At 38.1% G+C, this 15,068-nt stretch overlaps 2 protein-coding genes across 7 annotated transcripts in view; one reads left to right on the plus strand and one right to left on the minus strand.

The window, feature by feature from the left end:
- IFT140 (intraflagellar transport 140) overlaps nt 1-15,068 on the plus strand; it is an 84,376-nt gene that overhangs the window by 22,173 nt on the left and 47,135 nt on the right. For 2 of the 6 annotated variants that reach the window (XM_030482827.2, XM_030482826.2), the window contains exons 10-19: nt 355-558; nt 926-998; nt 1,804-1,895; nt 2,731-2,858; nt 4,531-4,648; nt 5,100-5,227; nt 7,977-8,127; nt 9,724-9,855; nt 10,986-11,018; nt 11,618-11,814. In XM_030482827.2, the coding sequence (XP_030338687.1) occupies nt 355-558; nt 926-998; nt 1,804-1,895; nt 2,731-2,858; nt 4,531-4,648; nt 5,100-5,227; nt 7,977-8,127; nt 9,724-9,855; nt 10,986-11,018; nt 11,618-11,814 (1,256 nt within the window). The remainder of the gene's footprint in view (nt 1-354; nt 559-925; nt 999-1,803; nt 1,896-2,730; nt 2,859-4,530; nt 4,649-5,099; nt 5,228-7,976; nt 8,128-9,723; nt 9,856-10,985; nt 11,019-11,617; nt 11,815-15,068) is intronic. The other 4 variants (XM_030482831.2, XM_030482828.2, XM_030482830.1 and 1 more) reach the window with 3 other exon arrangements.
- The window catches only part of TMEM204 (transmembrane protein 204), a 29,244-nt gene continuing 27,657 nt past the window's right edge, over nt 13,482-15,068 (minus strand). Inside the window, exon 3 of the mRNA XM_030482842.1 lies at nt 13,482-14,295. Within this exon, the coding sequence (XP_030338702.1) occupies nt 14,051-14,295 (245 nt within the window). The 3' untranslated portion in view covers nt 13,482-14,050. The remainder of the gene's footprint in view (nt 14,296-15,068) is intronic.

A 15,068-nucleotide genomic window follows, 5' to 3' on the forward strand; every position in this document is an offset into this window, starting at 1 on the left:
TGCAACTGGCTTTTACAGATTGCAGAGTTATTAAGCCCTTTAAATAATTGATGCTCTCTTCAAGGAATAAATGTAAGGTGGTACAATAATATTTCAGGAAAGAAAAGTGGTCTTGATTGAAAAAACAGCTTCTGTACTTAGTCAAAGGGAGTCTGCGTAGCTGGGTAAGAGCATAACAGCTTTAATTGGTAATAATTTCTAGTCATTTACTAGTTGCATTTAGAGAGTAGGACTTTGTATATGTATAAAAATGTTTATCCTACCCGTTTCCATATGACATGGGACATTGCTGTGACTGTTCAAGATCTTAGATGAAATTGTGTGTTGTTTTTTTTCTTTTCCTATTGTGCGCAGTGGGGCGCTCGAAGAAATCTGCTGGCCGTGAACACCACCAGCTCTGTGGTGATCCTCAGTGAGCAGGCCATGTTGTCTCATTTTCACCAGCAAGTGGCCATTGTACAGGTGTCTCCCAACCTGTTCAACATGACCAGCTTCAGCACAGGAACCACACACAGTCTTCGTGTTGATATGAATGTTAATGGAGTCTTCGCTACTAAGGTTAATTGGGGTTTTTTTATTCATTTACTTTATCAGTTGCCTAGTTAGGTGTATGGAGACCAATTTCCTAAATCTTTAATATAACCCCTCTTTGATATTCAATTTACTGTGTTATGGAAGTATTGTTATGATGGTAGCAATGATGCTGTGGTGGAGCTGATTGTTCAGACAGCACAGTGACTCAGTAATTCTCTAGGTGCTGACCAGAGAACTTTTGGATTACCAAAAGCCTTCCGGCCCAAGATACAGAGAAACTAGTAAATGGTGGTGATTGTGTGGAAGGTCTTGCTGTGTTACTGCATGAATTCCAATATGATTCCAAAAGAAACTGATTGTGTATATCCTTTTGCTTTTTTGATGGTTTTAGGATGCTGTAGTATTCTGGAACATGAAGGAAGTTACTGTCTTTGAGTGTGCAGGAGATACCTTCAGAAGTGCAGGTAGGACTTAGAATGATCAGAATTAACATGGTTCTCTTCCTCCAAAGTTATAAATACTCCTCATTCATGATAGCTGATGGACTGTGGTCATATATGCAGGTTGAAAAATATTATATACAGCTAATTCAAGTAAATTAGTTTTTTTCCATGATTAATTTCCCCTAAATATTTCTGCCTTGAGAAACAGGTTAAGCAAAATTCCATCATTCCCATCCCAAGTAAAAGTCCATCATTCCCATTCCCATCTCAAGTAAAATCTTGAGATCTTTTAAGACCCATCAAGTGTTTCCTGTTTCTTCTTGTCTATATTTACTCTTTTATTTTACAACTTTCTCATGCTGAATCAATGTATTAGTACCACCAAGATCTCACTAGTCTGTAACACTCATGAAATAATTTAAGAGCCACTCTTCTGACAGAAATTCCTTTATCATTCTTCAGTTGCAGTTAAGTGAAGGAAGGAATGAATTCTCTTAAAAGAACCTCACATTTCACTCATCTTTTTCTTTCTTTCTTTCTTTCGCTCCCCATATCAACTCTTTCCCCTTCCTCTCCACTTGTTTTCATGGGCAGAGTGTACAAAGTTCCTGTTTTCAGTAGGAGTCCCAGCTTTTGGTTGTAGTGGCAGAATTGAAGAAGGCTGCAACACCAAAGAGTTTAGGAATCAGTAGAGACTGATGGATTGACAACTGGATTTGGTGCAAGATAGTGGAAATTGAATGCTTTAAGTCAAAATTCCACTCCCGCCCCACACCTTTTTAAAAATCTGTTTATTGCAATGATGGCTTTATTATGATTGTTCCAGGCTCTTTCCTTTGTGACTCTCCAGTTCTGTCTGTGCATGGAGAAAACTTGTACACAGTTGAGCCGTACCGGGTCCAGGTCCGTACCTGGCAGGTAAGGGCTGATGAAACCATTAACTGACAAATTTGTCTTCTTATTTTCAAAGATTGCTGTTGCAGCTTAAAAGTTAAGTGCATGTTCTCTGAATCTATTAACTATGTGTCATAGAAAAAATATTTTGAGTATTTCAGCAGAAATATTTTTGATATTTTGTGTTCTTTAAAAAGTCTGACACTTTAAACACTGTAACTGGTAAGTATTTATAAAAGAAATCAGAATTCTGTAAGGGATGGACTTTAAGAGGATCAAAATTGTGAGAAAGTTGAATATTTACATTACTGACAGGAAGATGAACATACTGAATATTCTTATAAGATAATGAAAAATATCCTATGCACATTCTGTGTCTTCCTGCAAAATCTTTTGTTTAGCCTTTGCAGCCTCTGCTAGTTGGTGAGAATCAAAAAGAAAAATATAATTATCAGAGTTCTGTGATAATTTTGCTTAGGAAATAAATATTGTAATCAAGAATGGGTTGGATTTATCACAATAAGGACTGATTTCATTCATATATTTATTTTTGCAGCTGTGTACTAAAGGACCTTCAAGGACCTTTATTTTTGTATCCCTCTTGGTTGGAAAATGTTGTATTATTGAAGTAGAGATTGTTGCAGGATACCTCTAAATGTTAACTTTTTTGGAGGCTCTTCATCTGGTTTTCAGCCTGAAACACAAGTTTCATTTATACAGACTGTGTCTGTAGTTCCTCTCACTTTGCTGGTACTGATTTGTCTAACTCTGAAGTTCAGCCTGGTGAACTTGGTGACAAAGTAAGTCCCTTCTAATTAGACTCTGAACACACAAACCTGTGTTACATGTTTTTTCTCAGGGGACAGTTAAACAGCTGCTGGTGTTCTCTGAAGCGGAAGGGAATCCATGCCTCTTGGATGTCTGTGGAAATTTCCTGGCTGTGGGAACTGATCTGGCTCACTTTAAAATCTTTGATCTCTCTCGCAGGTAGTAAGAAGCCTTTTAGAAACATCTGTTTATAATTGAGCATGTATTTTATGGGGAGGGGGGAATCTTCAGTTGGTTTTGATCTGATGAAAAGTGATAACTCCTTTGAATCTTGAGATTCAAAATGTGCAGCCTATGTGAACTGATGGCCTATCCCTAAAGCAAGGGAAGAGACACAGAATTATTAGACAAATCATGGAATAAGTAGTAATAATAATAATAATTTTAAAAAGAGGTTATTGTGAGGGATATTGTGCATTTGAAAGTATGTGGAGATTTTTTGGAAGATCAAGACAAGGATGTCACATGTTTCTCCTGATAACTTGAAAAAGACTAATCTCAGAAGAGCTGAAATAAAGAGGAAAAAGAAAAAAGCTTGGTGTCATAAACCAGCAACCTTGACTCAGTGTATCCATGGAGGAAGTGACCCTAGAATTGTGGACACTCTATTCTTCCTTCTGTTTAGGTTAAAAGCGAACTTTACTTGACTTTGTTCAAACTTTGCTGTGTGTTCCCATGCTGACAAACACCTGTGGCATGAAAAAAAATCCAAGCCTAACATGATCTTCAGTTTGGAAATTTACCTGCTAATGACAAGTGTAATTTTGAAAACCTGAAAAACCTCAGGAGTGAAATGGATTCTGTTCTTAACATACTGTCACCAGAGGAATGCTAAAGGCTAGTTAGTTATCCACTTGGAAACTCATTACCTGTGTTGAGGTCACACAGATTCCACATGGGGCACAATGTGAAGGTTATTGGATTTGGGCAGGTTGTAACTAGCACAAATATTGGATTGCGATGTTTGACAGTGGAGAAAAAGTAGCTCAAATCCTGCACATGATGTTCAATTTTTGTGGCTAGTAATGAAAACACCCCTTCTCAAATGGTGATGCTATAATGCTCTTTAATATCAAAGCACACATAGTTGGTGTAGAATAAGTGAGAGGTCTAAACATGTAACCCAAGAATGTTATTTTTACTGAATCGAAGTTTTTTTCAAGGGGCCATATTATGGGTTTAAATTAGTGTCACTTCTTTCTGTCACATTCATTTGGTTCATGAGATTTGTCCTCTTTGTGGCTCAGTGATCGCTGGGTTTTGTGTCTATACCAGCACTGAGATTCTTTTGAGATAAAAACTGTAGGGAGGTGGGGGTGGGGAAGGGTGGGTGTTAAGTATGTGAATGATACAGTCTTTTGAAACGTATCTACAGAGGGAAGGTCACCGCTAAGATGACATAAATAGAAGCCCCCAATGACATTTTTTTACTTCTGCTCCACAGTGTGTTCTCCATACAGAGAACTTTTATGTGTGGTCTGTATTCAACATTCATGGTACTGTTCAATTTACTAATGTAGGAAAAACAGGCCTCTAAATTCAAAATTCTGCTAGGATGTTCTTACTAGTTAGCCCTGTTTGGGGAATCCTGTAGGAGCACTGAAGTTTATTCTTGCTGATCCATTGCGGAACAAGTGTCTCATTAACTTCTTCCTGAAAGAAAGGCAGTTGCAGCAATTCTCTGGAGAGGAAGCTGGAGTCTGGGGCAGTGGTGTCATAAGGTAGAAATAGTTTGTTTTTACAAGTCTTACCCATGATGTGAAAATGTTTTGGCTCATGTGTATTGCCAGTTGCTTGCCACTGTATGATTTAAGTTTATTCCTTTCCACAGAGAGGCAAAAGTACATTGCAGTAGCAAGAATATCTCTGAGCTGTTTCCTGGCCTGGGAGGTATCGCATCTGTCAAGTGCAATGCTAATGGCAATAAAGTCAGCATCCTTGTTAGCAAGGTGAGGCAAGGCTCTTCACTTACTACCCTAGGGCCTGACCATCAGTTAAGAGACTGGTGCAGTTCCAGAAGATTACTGAGACCCAAGATTAATTTCTCAGAAATAAACCTACGTTCTATGCAGTGTATTTGGACTTGAAATGTCATGTCCAAGCTTCTAACTAAACACTAAAATTAAGGTATGTTATGTGAGAAGAACAACCCCCAAACCTTCCAATTCCAGAAAAGGAAGGAATATTTTAGGTACAAAAGCTCTTTGTGGCATTTCAAAGAAATCAAAGGCTAACTTGCTAGAATAGAAGAACAGCAAGAAATTTTCTAATTATTTCTTCCTAAGAATATTCTTGTGTGACTACCAGTAAACAAAACTGAGAGCATGAATCAGATGAGATAAACAGCCCTATTTTTCTTTTTGACTGCATGCTTCAGCAACATGTTTTCCCTTCTTGTAGGTGGATGGGAACATTGATTCCAAGATCTGTTTCTATGATGTTGAAATGGACAAAGCCACAGTCTTTGATTTCAAGGCTGAACAGCGAAGTGGTAGAGAGAAACTTTCTTCTGGACAAGGCATTGACAAGTAAGAAGCTTTTATTTTGAGAAGTATTACTTGTGGATTTAAGATAGGAACCTGCCCTATAAAGACAAGCAGCACCTCGAACTGACATTCCTCTGTCTTTGTGTAGGTGCTTGTACAAATTTAATTATTTTATTTCTAAAGAATTAATTAAAACTGGTGCATTGTATGTCAATCAGCCTGCATCCCTGTCTCTTCCAATACATGAACTCGGGGGTGTCAAATGAAGGTATTAAAAGCAAGCTCAAAATATGCAGGAGGAGGTGGTTCTTCAGGCAACACACAGCTGAGCTAAGGGATTCCTTGCCAAAGGAAGATACAGATTGTGAAGGAAGGGTTCATGAAGGTATTGGACAATCCATAGAAGAGAAGTGCAGTGGGAGTTGTTAGATATGTGGAAGACATAACTGGCTCAAGAAGTCTCAGATGAGGATGACTGGGTGTTGGGAAGGTATGTGTAGAGGTATTACAAGACTGGAATCAGGATCCAGATCTTAAAAGAAAGAAAAATCTTGGAAAATCTTGGAAAGCTACTCTTCTGTGAAGAGTTTATGGGATAGGAACTTGAAAGAGTCATTTGGAAGGTCCATCTAGGAAAAAAGGTATTTTTTAAGTCCAATACAGGATGTTTTTGTATGGCTAAAAACCTCATGAAATGTCTATTTAGAACCGACAGCTTTGTTTTCATACAAGCTGTTCTGTGGCAAATACATTAGAAATCCTAGTAGCAAGGCAGCATAATGCAGTGAACTAGGAATTCTCATGGAAGTACAGTGGAAGGTTGGAAGACAAATATCTGTTTTTACAGTATTTTTTCTGACTGTATTAAGAAAAAGGCAGTGTTAGAATAGAAGGTGGTTTGATTTTTTAGGAACTATCTGCTTTAGGTATTACAAGTAAAAAAAAAGGATTTACTCTCCTTACAATCGAAAAACAGAAGAAACTACCCAGCTCATCAAAAACTAAGGACACTGCCTTATGTCTTGGTCAGTTATGCAAACAGCGAAATAATGAGTAGTGAGGAAGTTGTTTTCAAGTGTAGTATCTTGTGTAGCCCAACAGAGGCCACCATGACCTAGTGATGCTCTTTCACAGATACTTGAGTGCCCGATGGTGTCGGTATGAATAATCCATTTGTCCGTGCTTCATTTTAGAGTATCTTGAAATTGGAACAAGTAAACTCAGCAGAAAATAATAATAATCTACACTTCTTCCCCTTTTCTCTCTGTCCTCCTGAAGCAGAATCTAAACACTATTTTTTTTTCAGAAATCCTGTTTTTCAGTTTGCAAGTAATTTATTTTGAATTTAGTGGCATGGAAAGGACATGGTGTATTTCTGCATCCCTTTGGATCTCTTCCTTAATTTGCCTTCCAGACCTACTCCAGTCCTTCCCATAAAGTTCACCCTTCAGTGGTGACAGCAAATGAGAAAAATATTGCAATGATGTCTTTGTTTTTTCTCTTTTTTAAAATTTAACACCTATTTATAGTCTGTATTTTTTCAGAAGGATACTAAGCCATTGTTGAAACAGTCTGATTATGTACGTCTAGAGTCTTAACATGGCCAGCTCTGAAGTCGTATTTAAATGCCTAAGGGAGGCAGTAAGATGTTTCTTATTTAAACTGCTGCCAGAGAGTGGCTTTCCCAAGACTGCAGGGTCATCCTTGTGTTTAATATGCTATTTCACAGTGCCTTGGAATTCTTCATACACAGGATGAGGGTCAAGCACAATGCTGAGGAAAGGGAATTAACCGTGGCATCTCTGGAGTCTGAAGTCCCCCAGCTGCTGGTCAGGTTCATAGAATCATAGAGTCATGGAATGGTTTGGGTTGGAAGGGATCTTATACATCTTTATAAGATGGGCTCATCCAGCCCTTGCCATGGCTAGGGACACCTTCCACTACACCAGGTTGCTCCGAGCATCTTTTAACCTGGCCTTGAACACTGTTAGGGATGGGGCAGCCACAGCTTCTCTGGGCAACCTGTGCCAGTGCCTCACCACCCTCATTCAGAGTTCATTCATTCTGACTTCAGCTGCAACTCTGGAGTTTCCCTCTGCACTGAGAAGTTCAGCAGTACAAAGCACCGATTGTGCTGCATGCCCAGATCCCTTTGAAGAGCTCTCAGTAGAGAGAGATCTGTTGCCTGCGAATATACCTTTTTCCCCCATCAGTTTAATTACAGTTGTGACCTCTTATGACCGCTGTTTAGCTGGATTTGAATGTGAGGTATACATACCAGAAACTCTTTCTTTACTGGTTATCTAAATGCACATCAGTGTACTCAAGCTCTCTTTTAACACCTGGCTGGGCATTTCTAGCAGTGCTGGCAATAAGCACTGTAAAGCCCGCAAGAAGACAGAGCTGAGGTAGCCCCGATGTTACAGTACCTACACCAGTAGCAGTTGCTCAGGTGGATTGTTTGAAGGATATTCAAGTATTTCTGTAGGACACGTAGTCTCAGTGGAGGCAGATTTTGGGTGTCTATTTGTATTTGTGGTAGTACCAGCTTTTTTCTACTGAAATACTTTATGTCCTATAGTCATGGTTAATGTATACAGAACAAATTAAAAGAAGCATTGCCATGTATAAAGTGTTACGAGTCAGGAAGATATATATGGTTAATGTTACAATGCAGAGGTAACTGATCGTCATCTGAAAAATTATCCTTTGGTTAGTCCTTTATTTACATTCATGCACTGAATGGGCTGGAATTATTTTGTCTCCCTTTCTACATTTTTTTTGTCTTTAGTAGGTCTGTTGTGGAGTATCCAGAGTTGCACAATCACATCCCTGCTTGCCATTTCTGGGACCAGAATGAACCGAGACTTTTTGTATGTGAAGCAATTCTCGAAACAGGTCTAGAGGCTCCGGAGCAGAAGAAAAAACAGACTGAAAGCACGGTATGGTCTTTTTGTTTGTTTGTCTGACTTCGCTTTACATGGAGTTCTCCCTGTCCAAGTAATAAGTCATTGGTCCTTCATTAGGGATGTGGGAGTAGGTAGTATACATTAACTTGTACAAAAACGAGCAATGAAAGTACGTGTTTGGTGTCTGTGGCTTCAGGCACAGCTTTCTGTACATTAGCTCTCTGGTTTAACCCTAGCTTGCCTACAGTGACAAAGAAAAGGAGGTGATTTTGAGAATTATCATAAATGCAAGCTTCTATGTGGCCTACAGTATTTCAGATGACATTTTGGGGGAATTGATAATCTAGAGGTTTGATACTTACTCTCTTTTTTTTTTTTTTTTTTAAATAATGCATATTTTATATCTTAAGTTCAATTTTAGCAGCAAGAATTAATTTGATAGAATAAGAGGAACCCTACTGTTCAGGTGAATAGTGAAGTACACTTTTCCCACCCAGTTCTTACCATCTTCTGCTTTTCTGGATGACATTGTACATCTTTATGGTAGTTCCCAAATTTTCTTTCACAGTCTTTTTTAAATTAGAAAAAAGATTTCATTTTTATTGATCAGAAATGATCTAATCAATTATTTCTTTCATCAGACCAACAATTCTTCCCCACTTTCCCTGCTAATGTGCTTGTAGGGGTCCTTACCATTTTATCTGAACAGAACCGCCTGTCCTTCCTAAATACTCCATTGATTTGAGACATCCATGTTGAATTAAAGTTTTCTGATTCATGCATGATTTTAGTTAAACCTCTTCCAATTGGAGAGAGAAAGCTCTTTGTTTCGTTTGTTGAAATGACCTTAGAAAAATCATGGGAAGATCAATGTAGAAAGGAGGAATGGAATAGGGATGTCCCTAAAGGCCTTGCTAAGATCTTCTAGGAAGAAAAGAACACATCAATCTAATAATCCTAATATAAACAAGAAAAAATATTTGGCTTCTACATAAAATTGAAAAATAAAATTATATGAAAGGAGCATAACTTACTTACTTTTTGGCTTTATTCAACAGGACTTTTAACTGTGTGTTTATCCTTTAAGAAATGAGAAGTCTGATTAACTTCAGTTGGAAGTAAATACTTCATTTTGACTTGAGTCAGGTCAATATTTAAGCTGTTAAAGAAACTTTTTGAATGGCTGGTATATTCCTTGGGAACTTAAACCAGTCAGTGAACTGCTAAAACTATGCTAGAAATAACACAGTATTAATTAAAAAAAAAAATTGTTGAAAACAATTGGGGCTCTTTCTTTGCCCTGAGTCAGATCTGTCAGAGAGAATTCTACAGCAGCAATCTGTGGGCAGGGGCTTCCTTCTTCATGATGGTGAAGTTGGTTCCTGAAAGGCGGAGGTGGAGATCCCTTTGCAGTAGGAGCACTGTCTGTATTGTACACTGAGTCGTTGGCTACTTACTCTAGAGAGGAAGTGTGCAGCTCTGCCCTCTCCAGCCCATGTGTGTGTGTGAATGTATATGTCGTATTATTTTCAAGAGGAGGTTCTGCCAAGTGAATATGGAAAATAAAAACAAAATGAAAGAAAGGTATTGCAGCATAAAAACAAAACAAAGCTTTGCTTCCTTTTCCAGATGGATGTTTGGATTGTATCATTCTTCAGTACTGAAGAGCATGGCCTTTTGCTTCAGGACAGTTTCCCATTGCCTTCATCCTACCAGGTTCTTCTGGGCATAGAGGTGCCACATTATTACTTTGCAAAAAAGGTGAGGAAATCTTTCACAATTCCTTCCCTTGCCATAAGTGCAGCCTTCACAGGGATCAAATTTAACCAAATGGAGTCCAGGGTAAGTAGAGCAACTACAATGGCAGTTGCTGCATCACATGTAGAAATGACATAAAGATAACTCTAATGTGGGCGTACTTTGCAGTATTGTGGAAATCGTACCGAACTGGCTTTTCATGGGTATTGCAAACTGGATGTGACGAACAAGCACAGGAGACACTGTAATTACCAGGGAATGTAATTGAAAAAGTGATGTGAAAAAATTCTTTTCTACTTTATATAGTCACTGTGCCTACTGCAAGGGGAGTGTGTGTGTGTCAACTTTACATAGGCCATAAGAGGGGACATTTCCTACTGGCTTTAGCAGAAGCATCCTATTTCCTTTTTGGAATGGAGCTTAACCCCACAGAATACCAGAGAGAGCAAGAATACTCATTTTGCTTTATCACCAAATGCCTAAGTGCTAAAAATACCAGGAATGCATGCTTTAACTTCTTAAACTTGAATATGAATCCAAAATTGTTTGCAACTTAGGTAAATAATACCATGCTTAATTCCATGGATACTGGAAGAAATTTAGCCTACAAATTGGGTTTCTGGTTAAGATCTGACCTGAGCTTCTTAGTGCCTGTTAAGATGATGATTTGCACTGCTCCCTTCTAGTAGGGGGAGCTTACCAAGGAATTTATTTTTGTAAAATCAGCAGGAACTTAACAAGACTTCTAATCCTCCATATCTTCTGAATAAGACAGACCGATATGATCATATTAAATCTAATTTCATGTAGTTTAAGAGCAGTGTTAAACAGGGAGAATGTGTCTAGATGTTTATCTGCTTAATATATTTAGATTCAGATCAGTAGTGTGCAATTTAGCCCCCTTCCAAAGAACCGACTCTTGTCACTTTTCCTGTGCAGATCTAGCTTTTAGAGTTGCACTCCATTTTACTTTCCTTTTTCTTTTAATTTGAAAAGTCAAAGGTGATCTGCTGCATTTTCTATTGTTTTAACACTTCCCCCCATCATGTCGTGTGCCATTTTTCGTTGATATTATGTATTCCCCCCCCCCCCCCTTTTTTTTTTAACTCTGCATGGATTATTGCTGCCATTAGTTGTTTTTTCGGAGGGGATGTATCTATAAACCTGTAAGTATCTGCATTATTTTGTTCCTCTTCCTTCATTCTCTGCTCTTCTCTTCTGTTTTCATTTTCTTCCCTCTTAGGTTTCTGTATCTTAGTGACTAAATTACTTGTTATAAATAATTCATTTTGGAAACACGATTTAGTATATGAACAGAGTCTGCTTTAAATGCAGCAAATCCAGTTGATGCAACCAGTTTCTTTTGGCCAACTTTCATTCCAGGGTTTCTCCTTATTCATTATAATGTCTCTTCTGGGAACTTAAAATAATAGATGCTATTGTATTAATAATAATCATACATAAAAAATAATTATAATTCTGTCTAGAATAATAGGAGGCTGTCTCTCCTGTGGTATTTTACCAGTCTCCAAGCTATCTCTGAAGTACTGCGATTGTTATGATGCACCAGTTTCTTCTGTGAGACTCAATATTTTGGGGCATTTTCTAGGAAGTTGTAAAACATTGCAGCTCTTGTCACTATTGATCATGGTCCTGCAGAAATAGAAAACTTGGGCTGCAGTGGAAATCATGTAATTTATGACATGTACACAAAGGAGTAACTTTCAACCTACTTGACACCTAAATTATAATATTCGCATTTTAGCTGGGAGAAGCTGAGAAAGGACAAGCAGAGTCTGGCTCAATAGAGGTCTCTCAGATGGTTGCAAGAAGACCCATGAGAGACTTCATTGGATTAGGAGACTGTGATAAGCCCACCCGGGATGCCATGCTAAACTTCAGTTTCTATCTGACTGCTGGAGACATGGATGAGGCCTTCAAATCCATCAAGCTGATAAAAAGGTATCATAAGTATTTGTGTGTATTTCTTTATGGGTACAGTTTATTTTTGTTAAATGTTTGTAGGAAGTTTTGAGCCTCCTAAATTCTCCTTATATTTTTCCTCTCTGACTTCAGTCTCCCTTTTGTTTCTAACAAGATGAAGCATCTTTATCTTACACCATTTTAACGTCTTCTCTGATGATTCTTTGCCTAAAAGATGTTGCAAACTCTATGGGTTCTTTTTTACTAAACAGGAAAAAATGCTTGATAATTAGCAGCCTTCTTCTGTGTCTCTGCAAAAATCTCATGTTATCACTAGAAGAAACTAAACATTCACAACTTTATTTATACATCTTAACATAATCACAGTAATACTGAGTATTACAATTTACCAACCACATAGCTGATCTTTAAAATTAAATGTACATTATTATAATATGGATATTGCAATATTAGAAGAAATAATATAATGTCTTTTAAATACTCCATTATTTTATTTTTCAAAAACCCTGCAATTAATCGTAGCATATTATTTCTAGAAAATATTTTCCAGAAAGTAATGCAGGCAAATGAATACAAATCTTAGTTGGTTTTTACAAACCTACTGCCAGAAGAAACTCTTTGTCAGCTTTATGGCATTCCAGCCCAATAGACTAGAACATTGTTCCAGAGCATCAGTCTCTGCAGAGCGTTGCTCACTTTGAACATGGTGCAGAGCAGCAGTCGGGGTTGAGTTTCTTATTACATCAGAACTGAGTGCAGAACAGAACTCAAGAGCCAGCTTGATGATCACATTTAACAAAGTGTGGAAAAGTATGGTGGAAATAAAGATAAGGGAGAAAAGCAGTGTACTCAGCTGGGAGCGACACAACAGTCCTAAAGAATGTGTAACATTCACAGCTCATGGTCTTTCAAACCTCTCTGTAACTGCTCAGAGTAGCATCCTTAGAGTTTTTAAACATCTGTCATTGCCTGTAGTTCCTGTATCCTAAGTATTTCTGCATAATAATTTTTGTCCTGGTTTTTTTTTTTTTCTTCCTGAATGTTACATGCACATGACTGCTGTGAGCCCATGTGCTCCTCAGGGTCAGGCTGATAAACATTATGCCTAATTCCATAGGTACTAATTATTCTCATTTCATTCCCATATTAAGTTACCAGGCAGGTCTGTTTTAAATTTCATGCTTAAGTCCTGTATATGTGTCTTATTCTCCAACTTGGGTGCTTGGGAGGCAGTTACATCCTCCAGTGTTACGTCGGCAGAGTTGCGTGTCCTGACATAGCACTCTAATCTGAAAATGTCACAGCAAATATTAAAGCTAGCTGGGAAGAAAAGAAAACAATTTGGGCTGAAATATCTGTTCTGAATAATAATTTCCAATAATTCAAGTTAATATATCTGCGATTATTAGGGAGTCCTTCTTCTGCAGATATTTGGCCTCATTGTAACACTGAAGTAGATCTTTCGGCAATGTGTATGGCCAGTCCTAGTTGCGTACCTGCTTCATTTTTAATGGCATGTCTGTTTACATACAGCAGAAAATCAAACCTTTGTCTCAGGACACAAAAGAAATGTCTGAAAACTTTTTTCTTATTATTTCTTCTGCATTCTTTGCAATTAGCATGGTTAGAGTTGCTTTTGCTTCTTACTGGCTGGGCTACGCTGTGGCTGCGGAGCAGGTGCTGCAGCTGATGAGAAGTTCCTTGAAGAGAGGTGGATGGAAGGACTAAAGAGTCATGAAATTTAAATAGCTGTTAAAATCATCACTTATTCTATAGTGAGTTTTTTGCTTTCTTTTTGCCTGTTAACTCCGAAGCTATTGTCACTGGTCTCCTACAGACTTTTACATTATTATTAGGATAACTTTATGCAGACAGAGAAAACATGTTTGGTTGCCTCTTTTTTGTATTCTCATTGCATAACACTCTACATCTGCTACAGCTGGCCCTGATGACATGTAGCTGCGATGCCCTGTCAGGATTCTGACAGTCCAACATTCTGTGCTGTACAGCAGAGGGAGAGGGTAATATAATATAATATAATATAATATAATATAATATAATATATATAAAATTACGTGTTTTATACATATGTATATAGATGGAGCCCATCCAAGTAATAATTGAGGGCCTCTGCCCACAAGAGTGAGCTTTGTGATGTCTTTCAACCCTTAGTTTTAAATTATAGCATATATTTATAGAAGACAACTTCAATGCAGATCTCCTTGGAGATCTTTCCCCTTTCAAGTCCATGCTTTCAACATGGTGACTCAACGTAGTCGTTTTCCAGGCCACGGCGAAACCGCGCGGTCAGGGTACGGCTAATGACAATGACCCGGGGTGCCATGCAGTCCTCACGCCTGTGAAGGATGTTCCAAATGAGAATGGCAGCTGCCAGTGTGGCCAAAAGACAGGCTCCAATGTTCAGATAGCAAGACCAAGAGAGGTTGGTGTATGGTCCGATGCGGTAGAAAGTCACCAATCCGATGACCAGAACAAAACCTGCAAGGAGAATGTGAGAATTACTTTTAACGAGTTATTCTTGTGAATTTCTGTAGTGGCAAGAGGCCATAGGCCAATACTCCTGAGTCTGTAAAGCCTTTCCATCCCTACTATGATGTGTGTATATGTCCTCCTGAAGGCGTATGTGGGCATGATGATGTATGCAAAGACTTGGGTGCCTAAATGGAGTCTCAATGTCAGGTTTAAATATGTTCGCTCTCATATATTTCTTACACCCACTTAGCTGTATTTCATATGGTGGTTTTTTCCCCATCCTCTTTTCTCACACAGATGTCCTCTTTCTTACTTCTGTTGCCACCACAGAAAACTGGTATACTACTAATAATAATGAAAATCTTTTATTCAGAATATGGTACACTTATTCTGAAATTTAAAAATATTTATGTAAGGCAGGCTGCTATTGTAAACTGCAGAAATGATGAATAGCTAATTATCTTACAGAAATAATAAAAGAAATGTACAGAGGCTTAAAAAAAGGGAAGGTGAAATAAATGGGACTTTATAGTACTATTTTTCTATGCTGGAAAAAACTGTTATGAGCCAGGAGCAATATCATGCCTCCAGAAGCTACCAAAGGCAAGGTCTCCATTCTCTTCCTAACCTTAAGCACAGTACTAAGTTCCCTAAAAGGTAGGTAATATTAGAGTGATAACACTACACTTGGGACATCTGGTTGGAGACACTGGTTGGAGATTTGCAAAAAAAACGTGAAAAAAAATATTTTCCACATTCTTTTTGGTAGACACTGCTGA

This window comes from Strigops habroptila, chromosome 4 (assembly GCF_004027225.2).
Source record: "Strigops habroptila isolate Jane chromosome 4, bStrHab1.2.pri, whole genome shotgun sequence".
Taxonomy (NCBI): Eukaryota; Metazoa; Chordata; class Aves; order Psittaciformes; family Psittacidae; genus Strigops; species Strigops habroptila.